Genomic DNA, 13995 nt, shown 5'->3' on the forward strand with positions numbered 1-13995 from the left:
TAATTAAGCCAGTGGAGGCTTTATATCTGTAAATGATAAATGAGCTCCGTTCGATGTCTAATCAAATAGTATGAGAGGAAGCATCACCCACAGCACTAATAGGATTCAGCAACTCCGGAGAAATTTAGAGAAGAGATCAGAATCTGAGAACATTCAACTGGAATTATCAAAAAATGGGTGATAATTTGAGAATGATAGAATGGAATTTTACAGCAATGGACAGGAGTTTAGCGTGGAGAATTTGGTATCTTTCTACGTACTATCATCGGTTGCCATTATCACGTCGGATCGAACTTGTACTATTCATTATTCAATACATTTATTATCCTATCCTGGCTATCGTTGGTGTCCCTCGTAAGTCTCATTGTCCAAATATTGTTTTGATAAACTATGTGTGACGGTTTGATTGTACTTCTCGTGCTTCCACTCCTTGTTACAGTTATTGTTCCTGCTGAGACACTGAGTCCAGAGATTCACCGTGCAAACCACTATTTTATGCATCAGTGAACTTGTTCATTCATTCTCTCCATCTTTGCTTCAGCAGTGCCCGTCATAGGTCTCTCTGTGTTGACATACTCAGTTCCATCTGTGAAACACAATATATTGTATCACTGCCCTTGTTATTTAATGTTGAGAACTTATAGTTCACTGTCTTGTGCTTTGGATGCAAGTTTCATTTCCTACCTCTGACTTTATCCCATCTCTGGAAAATAAATGAGATTGAAACGGGCGATTCACAATTAGAACAAACAATAATGAACAATACAGTCCTTCCATATTAATGCTGTTTCAATTACAAGATGTGTATCACTCTATTTCCTTCCTATCCATGTATTTGTCCAGATACCTCTTGAATGCTGATCTTTGTTTTCTTGCTTCCCCTACTTCCTCTGGCAGTGCATTCCAGGCACAACATCTTTTGTGGGAAAAACTTGGCACGCACACCTAACTTAATTGCCCCGCATACCTGTATTTTGAACCTATGTCCCCAAGTAAATGACCACGCCACACTGCGAAAAAGCCTCATATTTTCGAATCTATCCATGCTATTCACAATTTTATAAACTTCCATCAGTTTCCCCTTTCAACCACCTGCATTCCAATGTAAGGAAACGCAGCCTGCCCAAACTTTATTCAAACATGTAATCCCCCCAACAAACAACCGTAAAATTATTTTATGTGCCCTCTCCAAAACATTCATGTCCTTCTGGTAAGGTGGTGATCAGAACTGTACACAATATTCCAAATGTGCATTTTAAAATTAATGTTTTAAAAAGCTGCAGCATAACTTGACTATTGCTATAATTCATGTCGCTTACATTGTCGCCAACTATGCCAAATGCCTTATTTTTACGATCTTAGCTATTTGCATTCCCAACCTCAGTGATCCGTGGACTTGCCCACACAGATCACCCGGCATTTCTTTTTTTTTTACTCTACAATTATCACCTGTACATCTCCTAACAAAATGTATCACGTCATACTTTTCCAATTAAACCTTCATCTGCCATTGGTCAGCCCATGTCTTCAAACGCTGTACCTCCTGCTTGATCCGCTAACAATCCTGCTCACTTTTCACATTTCCACCAATTGTTCCATTGTCAAAAATCTAATCTTAACAACAACGTTTTTCTCCAAATCATTTATGTCAAAGATGAACAGCACAGATTCCAGCACTGGCTCTTGTAATGATACCTATAACTGTGGTAATCCCTTTGACCATAAGTTGATTTCCGACACCATGCCCTACCATTTCCTTAATTTATTTCCAGAAACATCCAGAACATACCTGACTCGCCCTACCATTTCCTTAATTTATTTCCAGAAACATCCAGAACATACCTGACTCGCTCATCCAAACTTCTATTTAAAATTTCAGCAGGGAAATATATTCTGATTGATTCGAATAATCTGCAACTGACACTGCCAGCTTCAAATGTGTAGAAATAAATTCTGATTCGAAGCTCCATCCGAACTTTTAGATTAGATTAGATTACATTACAGTGTAGAAACAGGCCCTTCGGCCCAACAAGTCCACACCGAACCGCCGAAGCGAAACCCACCCATACCCCTACATTTACCCCTTACCTAACACTACGGGCAATTTAGCATGGCCAATTCACCTGACCCTGCACATCTTTTGGACTGTGGGAGGAAACCGGAGCACCCGGAGGAAACCCACGCAGACACGGGGAGAACGTGCAAACTCCACACAGTCAGTCGCCTGAGGCGGGAATTGAACCCAGGTCTCAAGCGCTGTGAGGCAGCAGTGCTAACCACTGTGCCACCGTGCCGCCCCCTGACACCAGAAATCCCCTGTTACGATCATTTCTGTGAAAACGTCTCTGCATTGTTATTAGATCCGGCAATACACTAATGTTAATGTTCTTAATGACCCGTCCTGTCTGTCCATTAAATGTCCATCCATCTCTCTCTCTTGAAAACCCCAACTCCTGCTAGTTCATCTTGAAACTAATTTCCTTCATGCACGTATTTTATCAAACAATGATCCTCACATATACCACGGTTCCCAATTTAGTCACACAGACTCAGTCGCTTTTTTTTCTCTTGATCTGTCACACAGACACAGACACATGCGCGCACGCACGCGCTCACTCACACACTCATTCTGACACAATCTCAAACGTACACACACCTACACGCACCTTGAACTCGGACAATGGAGATTTGGAGACATCAATTTAGAGGAGAAATTTAGGACTGCAGATGCTGCTGCTGATCAGAGTCAAAGAGTGTGGCGCTGAGAAAGCAGAGCTAGTCAAGCAGTATCTGAGGTATAGGAAAATCGATGTATCAGGGACAAGACGTTCCTGATGAAGGGCTTATGCCTGAAATGCCGATTCTCTTGCTCATCAGATACTCCTGAGGTGTTGTGCTTTTCCAGCGTCACACTCATCGGCATTTCGACTTAAGTTTATAGGAGCTGAAAATGTGTTGCTGGAAAAGCGCAGCAGGTCAGGCAGCATCCAAGGAGCAGGAGAATCGACGTTTCGGTCATAAGCCCTTCTTCAGGGATGAGGAAAGTGTGCCCAGCAGGCTAAGATAAAAGGTCGGGAGGAGGGACTTGGGGAGGGGCGTTGGAAATGCGATAGCTTGAAGGAGGTCAAGTTGAGGGTGATAGGCCGGAGTTGGGTGGGGGCGGAGAGGTCAGGAAGAAGATTGCAGGTTAGGAAGGCGGTGCTGAGTTCGAGGGTTTGACTGAGAGAAGGTGGGGGGAGGGGAAATGAGGAAACTGGAGAAATCTGAGTTTACCTCTTGTGGTTGGAGGGTTCCTAGGCGGAAGATGAGGTGCTCTTCCTCCAACCGTCGTGTTGCTATGATCTGGCGATGGAGGAGTCCAAGGACCTGCATGTCCTTGGTGGAGTGGGAGGGTGAGTTGAAGTGTTGACCCACGGGGTGGTTGGGTTGGTTGGTCCGTGTGTCACAGAGGTGTTCTCTGAACTGTTCCACAAGGAGGCAGCCTGTCTCCCCAAAATAGAGGAGGCCACATCGGGTGCAGTGGATAGAATAAATGATGTGTGTGGAGGTGCAGGTGAATTTGTGGCGGATATGGAAGTATCCCTTGGGGCCTTGGAGGGAAGTAAGGGGTGGGGGGGCGTTTGGGCGCAAGTTTTGCATTTCTTGCGGTTGCAGGGGAAGGTGCCGGGAGTGGAGGTTGGATTGGTGTGGGGTGTGGACCTGACGAGGGAGTCACGGAGGGAGTGGTCTTTTCGGAACGCTGATAGGGGAGGGGAGGGAAATATATCCCTGGTGGTGGGGTCCGTTTGGAGGTGGCGGAAATGACGGCGGATGATCCGCTGGACATGGAGGATGGTGGGGTGGTAGGTGAGGACCAGTGGCGTTATGTCCTGGTGATGGATGGAGAGGCGGGGCTCAAGGGCGGAGGAGCGGGAAGTGGAAGAGATGCGGTGGAGGGCATAGTCGACCATTTCTGGGGGGAAATTGCGGTCCTTGTAGAAGAAGGCCATCTGGGTTGTACGGATTTGGGACTGGTCCTCCTGGGAGCAGAGACATTAACCACCTCAACTTCTCCACCGCTCTCACCCACTCCAACCTCTCACCCTCGGAAGCCCTCCACTCCCTCCGTACCAAACCCAACCTCACTATCAAACCAGCAGAGAAGGGAGGTGCGGTAGTAGTTTAGCGCACCGACCTTTATACCAGCTCGCAGACACCTCCTCCTACTGCCCCCTTGCCCATGACCCCACCTCGCACCACCAAACCATCAGCTCCCAAACCATCCATAACCTCATCACCTCAGGGGATCTCCCATCCACCGCCTCCAACCTCATAGTCCTACAACCCCGCACCGCCCGTTTCTACCTCCTGCACAAAATCCACAAAGCTGACTGCCCCGGCCGACCCGTTGTCTCAGCCTGTTCCTGCCCCACCGAACTCATCTCTGCATACCTCGACACGGTCCTGTACCCCTTAGTCCAAGAACTCCCGACCTACGTTCGGGACACCACCCACTCCCTCCACCTCCTCCATGATTTTCGCTTCCCCATTCCCCAACGCCTTATCTTCACCATGGACATCAAATCCCTGTACACGTCCATCCCCATCACGAAGTACGCAAAGCTCTCCGCTTCTTCCTTTCCCGCCGTACCAACTAGTACCCTTCCACTGACACCCTCCTTCGACAGACTGAACTGGTTCTCACCCTGAACAACTTCTCTTTCCAATCCTCCCTCTTCCTCCAAACCAAAGGAGCAGCCATGGGCTCCCGCATGGGCCCCAGCTATGCCTGCCTTTTCGTAGGATATGTGGAACAGTCCATCTTCCGCAGCTACACTGGCACCACCCCCCACCTAATCCTCCGCGATATCAATGACTGTATCGGCGCTGCCTCGTGCTCCCACGAGGAAGTTGAACAGTTCAACCACTTTACCAACCCCTTCAACCCCGACCTGAAATTCACCTGGACCGTCTCAGACTCCTCCCTCCCCTTCCTCGACCTTTCCATTTCTATTTCGGGCGACGGAATCAACAGGGACATTTACTATAAACCGACCGACTCCCACAGCTACCTAGACTACACCTCCTCCCACCCTGCCCCCCGTAAAAATTTCATCCCATATTCCCAATTCCTTCGTCTCTTCCGCATCAGCTCCCAGGAGGACCAGTTCCAAATACGTACAACCCAGATGACCTCCTTCTTCAAGGACCACAATTTCCCCCCAGGCGTGGTCGACGATGCCCTCCACGGCATCTCTTCCACTTCCCGCTCCTCCGCCCTTTAGCCCGCCCCTCCAACCGCCATCAGGACAGAACCCCACTGGTCCTCACCTACCACCCCACCAACCTCCATGTCCAGCGGATCATCCGCCGTCATTTCTACCACCTCCAAACGGACCCCACCACGAGGGATATATTTTCCTCCCCTCCCCTATCAGCGTTCCGAAAAGACGACTCCCTCCGTGACTCCCTCGTCAGGTCCACACCTCCCACCAACCCAACATCCAATCCCGGCACCTTCCCCTGCAAACGCAAGAAATGCAAAACTTGTACCCACACCTCCCCCCTTACTTCCCTCCAAGGCCCCAAGGGATACTTCCATTTCCGCCACAAATTCATCTGCACCTCAACACACATCAACTATTGCATCTGCTGCACCCGATGTGGCCTCCTCTATATTGGGGAGACTGGCCGCCTACTTGTGGAACGGTTCAGCGAACACCTCTTGGACACCTGGACCAACCAACCCAACCACCCCGTGGCTCAACACTTCAACTCCCCCTCCCACTCCAACAGGACATGCAGGTCCTTGGACTTCTCCATCGCCAGACCATAGCAACACGACGGTTGGAGGAAGAACACCTCATCTTCCGCCTAGAAACCCTCCAACCACAAGGGATGAACTCAGATTTCTCCAGTATCCTCATTTCCCCTCCCCCCACCTTGTCTCAGTCAAGTCCCTCGAACTCAGCACCGCCTTCCTCACCTGCAGTCTTCTTCCTGACCTCTCCGCACCCACCCCACTCCGGCCTATCACCCTCACCTTGACCTCCTTCCACCTATCGCATTTCCAACGCCCCTCCCCCACGTCCCTCCTCCCTACCTTTTATCTTAGCCGGCTAGGCACACTTTCCTCATTCCTGAAGCAGGGCGTATGCCCGAAACGTCTATTCTCCTCCTCCTTGGATGCTGCCTGACCTGCTGCGCTTTTCCAGCAACACATTTTCAGCTCTGATCTCCAGCATCTGCAGTCCTCACTTTCTCGTCCGATAAGTTGAAAGGAGCCACGTTTAGTTTCACTTACAGCATAGGATGCAACTTTCCCCATGATATGCTGTTATGTACTGCTTGTAGTACCAATATGCAGGCTTTTTTTAATGCTCGCCATACCGGTCAGATAGTTCAGCTTTCTGAACAATAAACTGGCATAGTCCGAGCAGCACTCCATATTGGCCTGTCGTCTTGTACCTCTTTACTGTGTCTGGGTTGGTCCAGATTCAGATGTTGAGAGAGTGAAGATCTTGCCTTTATTCAATGTTCTCATTTTTGTGATTTGGACCGTCTCAGGTCTGAATCCTTCAGTTAGTAGCACTCCTCTTGTCTTTTTTCCCTATTTCTACCATATGTTCTCAGGAAAGTAAGTATCTGTTTCCATTTTTAATACGAATCTTCCAGTCCCTCTGTACCTTTTCCGACCTTGTTGTATTGCTATTTAGATTATCAAGTACCGGCCTTGTGAACCGCAGAAACAATAAAATGGTACGTTTCGGGCTGCTGTTTACTTTCTGCTGTATCCCTTGTGGTGCTGTATGTTGGACAAGGAGTTCATCAGGTTTGACTCACGTCTCTGAAACGTTGTCTGTGTCTGTGCACTCAGTGCCAAGGTGTGCCGCTCTGAGCTGACCATGCGTTCAGTGCCGGACAGAACAAAACATCTAACTTGCAGCTGAGGGGATTTGACTGGCTCCTGTTATTGAACATTTAGAGGAGTTGCTGGAGGTGGTTTTCTGGATTTTGTTCTGTGACATGTCTCAGACATTCAGGGCGACCTGAGGATTTCGTGCTCCAACTCTTGATGGAGCATGAGTACTGTAGTGCATCATCAAGGTCTGTAACATGAGCAACAAATGGAGCCGAGTCTGCAGGGAGTGGAAACTCTGAAAACGCAGTGTCATAAACTCATAGTGATGTGCAGCAGCGAAACAGCTACTTTGATATAACTCATCCCAGTCGAATAGACATTATGCATTAATCTCGTCCCATTTGCCAGAATGTGGACCATATCGCTCTAAGCACTTAGTATTTAACTACTCATCCAGATGACTTTTGAATATTGCACTTGTACCAACCTCCTGCACTTTCTCTGGCAGCTCATGTTGTACACGCACCATCCTCTGCCTGAAACATTTGATCTTACATTCTTCTCGCATGCTTTCCTTATCACCTTAAACCTGTGCCTCCTAGTTTTGGGCTCGCCCAATCTTGGAAAAGAACATTGACTATCAGGTGTATCCATGCCCCGCATGATTGTCTTAGCTTATTTCAGGTTTTTACTCAGCCTCCCATGCTCCAGGTAAAGCAACCCCAACATATTCACCAGTCCCTACAGCACCAATTCTCGAACACTGGGAACATGCTTGTGAATCTTATTGGCACCATTTCATGTTTCACGCCATTTTTCCAATAGTAGGGAGATGAAAAATAAATGCTGTCATCCAAAAGTGGGCTAACCAATGCCTTGCATGGCCACGACATGATTTCCCTACTCCAAAACTCAGTGCAGTGACCAAAAAAGGTCAATCGAAAAGAACACCTTCTTCACTATCCTGTCTGCCTATGCTACTGATTTCAAGCATAAGAGAATCTAATCTAATCTAAACTAATGTAATCTACTCTAATCTAATGTTGCGATGTGCCCATGCATGGCACGTCATATGGTGAACACCCCCAGCCCTAAAAGTAGCCATAGCCTCTTCATTCAGAAGCAGTCAGCCATTATCAACGGCTTCTGAACTTGTACTCCAAGGTCTCTTGGTTCGGCAAAACTCTCTTGATTCTGTACATAAGTCCAGCCTTGATTTGCCAGACCAAAATACAGGAACTTACATTTATTAAAGTTAATCTGAATCTGGTACTCCTTGGCCCAACGACCCAGTTACTTAAGGCCTCATCGGACTCGGAGATAACATTCATCGTTGCCCCTTAAACCATCACTTATGGTGTCATTTGCAAACTCACTAACGATCGACTTCCTATATTCCTTTCCGACTTATTCATATAAATCACAAAAGATGAACATTAAACGAATTATTCTGGCGCACCACTGGTCACAAAACGTAGGCCTTCATGACACTCTCTGACTACTACCTTCAATCCAATTTTCTATCCAAATATCTTTTTATCGCTGTATTCCATGCAATGTTACTGTACTTAACAGTCTACCATGACGAACCCTGTTGAACGCCCGACTAAAATCTGAAAATGCAATGACCACAGGTGTGTGCGTGTGTGTGCGCGTGCGTGTGTTTTGGAGTGTGGGTGAGATAGGGAAGTAATTTGATGTATCCATTCAAGGATTTCCAAGAACACCTTCCCAACCTACTCTTAACCCAAGAGCAGTGTGTGAGGGAACCCTGATTTATCAAGGAGCTGGTCGGAGCGGTGTCACCTCCTGCAACACGACTTGCAGCTTCACACCAGGGGGAGGATGGTGCGAGAGTCACAGTTTCATTCAGCTTCGAATATCCGGAAATTGCACGGCAGGTATGGGTAACATATCAATCATCTCCCATGATGCTTACATCAATGTTGGAGGATATATATTGCAGATTAGGGGAATACAATGCGTTCTCTCTCAGCAGGGAGCTACCCAGTGTATGCTTGTTTTCCCAGTATAGTGGTACTCATGATCATACACATGGAACTGCATGGTCCACATGTCATCGCAGTGAAGTAGAAGGACTGAAGGATCTCTCAGTGATTATCACTGCTGTCTCACAGCACCAGGATCCCAGGTTCGATTCCAGCTCCGGTTTGCTCCCACAGTCCAACGATGTGCAGGTCAGGTCAATTGGCCATGCTGAATTGTCCATAGTGTTAGGTGCAACAGTCAGCGGGAAATGGGTCTCGGTGGGTGACTCTTGGAGGGGGCGCGGTCAATGTGGACTTGTTGGGACGAAGGGCATGTTTCCACGCTGTAGAGAATCTAATCTAATCTAATAGAATCTAATGTTGCATGGCACGTCGTGTTGGTGAATACCCACAGTCCGAAAAACAGCCAGAGCCTCTTCATTTAGAAGCAGTCAGCCATTCCCTTCACGTGCAAGGAAAAAATGGCCTTTCAGATTGACGTCATGTCCTTAATACGGGGCTTGAAACACCCCCCTGCTCATCACGTGCCACTGAGAGAAATGGGACAACTGAGAACATGACAGAGCAGTCCATCAGATTTAGCAAAACCTCCGAAGACTGAACGGGTAAGAGTGAAACTTCCAGTTCATACTGTATCACGAATGCTGCCATCTCTCTCCCTTTCACTCACATATTGTCTCACATTCGTCCTGAAAATAAAATGACATGGGATATGTCATGTTATATTCGATCTTCCAAACTTTTACCCGCTGTTTTCACCTCCAAGTATTCATTTGGACACTCTGCACCTTCTCTGAATGATATAATTGTCTGTTTACCTTAACGTCATCGCCTAACATAGTGACAGTGCATTTATGCTAAATCATTGATACCGATTCCAAACAGCTGAACACCCAGTACTGCTTACTGTGTGACTCGACATGATATGTTCTGTCAAATTGATCAAGGATGATTTATTTCGAGTTTCTGATTGCTGTTTGGTACCTATTCCTACCGCATTCTCATGTCACACATTCAAGTTTCTTATCGACATTCCTGATTTGAATGAGAATGGACAAGGCATGCTTCGTAAGTTGCTGATGAAACTAAAGTAGATGATACCATCGAAAGTTCGGACGGTCATCAGAAATTACAGCAAGATCTTGATCAGCTGGGGAAGTCTGCCGAGTAATGCAAAATGGAGTTTCATGGAGATAAGTGTGAGGTGTTGTGTTTTGGCACCTCAAATAAAGGTAGGAATTTTATGGTCAATGTTCGGACCTGAAGGAGTGTACCAGAATAGTGGGGCCATGGAGTTCAGGTTCACAGTTCTCTTAAAGTGGCGTCACAGATCGTTAGGGCAGTGAGGACGGCCTTTGGTACACTGGCCTTCATCGATCAGGGCACTGAGTACAGAAGTTGCACAATTATGTCAGAGCTAAAAAAAATACGTTAATGAGGCCGAACTTGGAGTATAAGTGTTCAGGTTGGGCCACCTTTCTGTCGAAAGGATGTTTTAAACTGGAAAGAATACAGAAGAAATTTGCAATGATATTGCCAGAACTCTACGCTCTCATTTGAAGACAGAGTTTGGATAAACTCGGACATTTTCCCATATTTTGTTGGAGACTGTGTGAGGTCCTCATAGAAGTGTATCAGGTCATGAGGGGCATGGATAGACTGAATGCACTCATCATTTTTCACAGCATTGGGAACAGAGGGTGAGTGGGCATAAGTTTAAGTTTAGACGGGAAAGAGTAAAATGGAAACTGAGGCGCAATTGTTTTGCAAAGAGTGTGCTTCGCATATGGAATGAACACAAATCCACGAGGTAAGATTTTATTTCACATATCTTTCTAGATTGCTCTCTGCTCTCTCGCATTCAGCTCCGCCCCGAGTCAAGTGGACCCCTCTGACACCTGTCTTTCAATGAGTCTTATTTGTGAACTTGAACACGATATTGAGTCCAGAGTGTTGCAAAGTCTCTTAGCAGAATATGAGGTGTTTCTTTTCCAAATGATGGTGAGCTTTGCTGAAGCACTGGACTAAGCCTGAGAAAGATGATGGACGGGGAAGAGGTTCGTGTGTGCAAGTGTAAGACAGCTGGAAGCTCTGGTTCACTTTTGCGGGTAGAACTTAGGCGCTCTATGAAGTAGCCATGCAGTCTGATGCCCTGACTTGTGAACTGATCATCGGAGGAAAATGTTAGTTTTTTTTCCAGAACCAAGGGGTTAAACTTAAACGATAACTGGGGAGAAATCCCAAAGAGAGAGAAGAACAGTTGGACGGAAAAAGGAGTGGAACAATCTATGGAGGGTTCTTCAACTGATGGTATTAGTCACTGGCCAAAAGTCAATGAATTGACCAAAAGACATGATTCTCAAGAAAGAAATCACGTTGCAGGGAGAAGGACACATTGTTTCGAAGTCCATTCAGGCCAGTTAATGGGGTGAACATTTTTTGTCTGTGTTTACGTTTCTTCAGGACAGAATGGCCACAACAACTTAGACTGAAAGACAGGAATTTCCAACCTCCATTTGTCTGTAAGGAACTGGTTGAACCGGTGAGAACCGTTAAGAACGATTTTCACTTTTCCTGTCAGGAAATGTGAAGAAGTAACCTTTGTTTACTTACAAGTGATCGAGTGTGTGACCATGTCTTCGAAAATATATGTTCTTATGAATGTTCGTCTCCGTGTTTGGGAAAGGAGAAATTCTTGTATTCATGTCACATCTCTAAAGTAATTCAGACATTGTGATGTGTTATGACAGCTCCAATAATTTCAATAGATCTTTAAATACAGTGAGCCATTTGAAATCTGACTCTGTCCACAATAAAACTGATAACTTTACCTCCAGGATGATGCATAATTTCTTTGTTTACCTTCTTTACAGTTACCAGAGTGACAATCTTCATCCTGCTTCATAAAGATTGTGGATTGTCTCCCTGTGTCAGTCGTTACCTGGGGGCCATGGCAGTGGCGGATCTACTGGTCATTATCCTCGATCTGATATTGAGACACATTCCGATTGTTTATTGGGAAGGGTTTACTTTCCTGTGGTACATCCATGTGTGTAATATCCACGCCGTACTGCTTTATGCAGCAACTGACTGTTCTGTCTGGTTCACAGTCACTTTCACCTTTGATCGGTTTGTAGCCATTTGTTGCCAGAACCTGAAAAGTAAATATTGCAGTGATAAAACGGCGGCTATGGTTCTTGGAACAGTGACTGTGCTGAGCTGCTTAAAGAACATTTTCTGGTATTTCATGCTGTCAGGGTTGTATAATCTGGATAACATCCCCTGGTTTTGTCAATTAACAAGCAGTGTTCAATCCTCTCGTGTCTGGACTGCAATCGAATTCCTCCATCACGTCCTAAACCCGGCTCTTCCATTTCTCCTGATTGTACTACTCAATATTTTCACCGTCAGACACATTTTAGTGACCAGCAGAGCCCGCAAGAGACTGCGTGCTCACACAAATGGGGACGGTCAGTGTGACACAGAAATGCGAAATCGACAAAGATCCATAATTTTGCTGTTTGTGATCTCGGGCAATTTCATCTTGTTATGGTCAATGCTGATGGTGTATTCTATATGGAACCGGATGTGGTATTTCGGATATCGGTCTGTGTTTGTCTATCCATTTGTGCAGGAATTAGGCTTCATGCTGCAGCTTCTCAGTTGCTGCACAAACACAGCGATATATGCTGTGACTCAGAAAAAGTTCAGACAGCAGTTGAAGAATGTGCTGAAGTATCCCTTTATCCAAATTCATAAATCAATCCAATTCACTCATTAATCAATCAATTCAGGATTTTCATATTTCAATTCAATGTTTCAGCAGTGAAGCAGCTTGTCAATATGGTAATAGACTGAGGACAGTACTGGCTTGTCCATCCTTATCCTCTGACAGGTGATTACAGGGGTATATCTCAGCGTTTCTCTCAACTCAGGGGCCAGCCAGACAAGGCAATGCTCTCACCTGACTGTATCCATAACTTCAATGCGTAACTGATTAAAACGTTCATTAAAAAGTGTCAAGCAGTAGAGTTTGTCTTTGCTTTGAAGAAGCTGAGCTGGAGATTCTAACCCATGTCTTTGTCATCAGAGAAGGGGATGGAACCGGATGGGACACAAGAATTCTGTTTAAGTCATTATGTCCTTGTTTTCACCTCTGTGTTAAACACCCCGTCCTGGCCTCAGCAGAATTCAACTTTCTCTCTGTTCCCCTCCATTCATATCTTTCTCCCATTCTCACAATTTATCTGATTTCTACTCACTGCACCTCCAATTATGTAATTGCTTTTCACTGTATTTCCCTCTCCCATTCTTCTTCACTGTTCCTTCGTCTTGCTCTCCCTGTACCTCCTCCATTCTCTATCTTTCAAGTCCTGTCTACCTCCAACTCCCTCTTAGCTTCTGTTGCTGGAGAAACAGAGTGCGTTTACGTTTGCAATCTGTTGTTTGGGGAACAGAAAGGGATGCACATATAGAGTGTGGGGTTTCGGCAAAATGCAATTGCTCGTGGACTCTGTATGTGAGAGCAATGGCTGTTACTTGGTCAAAAGGTGAGCGTCGGACAATATTCCTGTGAATGGAACACATTGTGTGCAACTACCTTTTGTGGCTGAGGAAACAGAATGGTTATGAGTTCACCCAGTTTCTACTGGGTCAGAGGTGGTTGCTCGGCGAATACAGCAGGAACGTGCTCAAATTAGGGATGCAATTGTTATGGGAAAAGTATATATGTGGAACAACTTGGTTTTCGAAGGTGTTCACGGGGATGGTTTTGACAATGGACTGTTCCGTGGGAAAATTATGTGGAAGTGGACAAAGCCTGTTTTTAATGCAACAGTGCAGTGGTGGTCCAGAAGCCAGTTATTAGGGAAAGAAAAGCAGGTGTAGGATCATGAACCCTTGTCAGAGAAACAGTATGGTGGTGGGGCTGACGGATGTTGTCTTTGGAAGAGTGTGGGATGGGCCTACATTCCGTTGCCAGGGGAAAATAATTGGTGTTCGACCACTGTCCTTTGCTGGGGGGCAGAGTGGCTATGTCCACAAAGGCCGTTGCTTGGAGAAAGGGTTGGGAAAAGGTGGGTGAATAGAATGAGGAATGGTTCACAGGCCTTTGTTCAGGGAACAGATCAGGTACAGATTCTCAGG

General features: G+C 46.1%; 1 protein-coding gene across 1 annotated transcript; it reads left to right on the forward strand.

The window, feature by feature from the left end:
* The first annotated feature begins 215 nt into the window (after positions 1-215).
* LOC148138154 (putative G protein-coupled receptor 139) lies at positions 216-12631 on the forward strand. The gene is made up of 2 exons (XM_087981842.1): positions 216-354; positions 11724-12631. The coding sequence occupies exons 1-2, from the start codon at positions 216-218 to the stop codon at positions 12629-12631; spliced, it is 1047 nt and encodes a 348-aa protein (XP_087837968.1).
* The last annotated feature ends 1364 nt before the right edge of the window (positions 12632-13995 follow it).

The sequence above is a fragment of the Chiloscyllium plagiosum genome, unplaced genomic scaffold (genome assembly GCF_037043375.1).
Source record: "Chiloscyllium plagiosum isolate Xiang-an unplaced genomic scaffold, Cpla_swu_hap1 HiC_scaffold_41, whole genome shotgun sequence".
Lineage (NCBI taxonomy): Eukaryota > Metazoa > Chordata > Chondrichthyes > Orectolobiformes > Hemiscylliidae > Chiloscyllium > Chiloscyllium plagiosum.

What these genes read in the sequence shown, in the direction of transcription:
- LOC148138154 (XM_087981842.1), top strand. Translation starts at nt 216, where the DNA reads ATGGACAGGAGTTTAGCGTGGAGAATTTGGTATCTTTCTACGTACTAT. An exon ending in GGCTATCGTTGGTGTCCCTC is followed by an intron (nt 355 to 11,723) that starts GTAAGTCTCATT and finishes CCTTCTTTACAG; the next exon opens with TTACCAGAGTGACAATCTTC.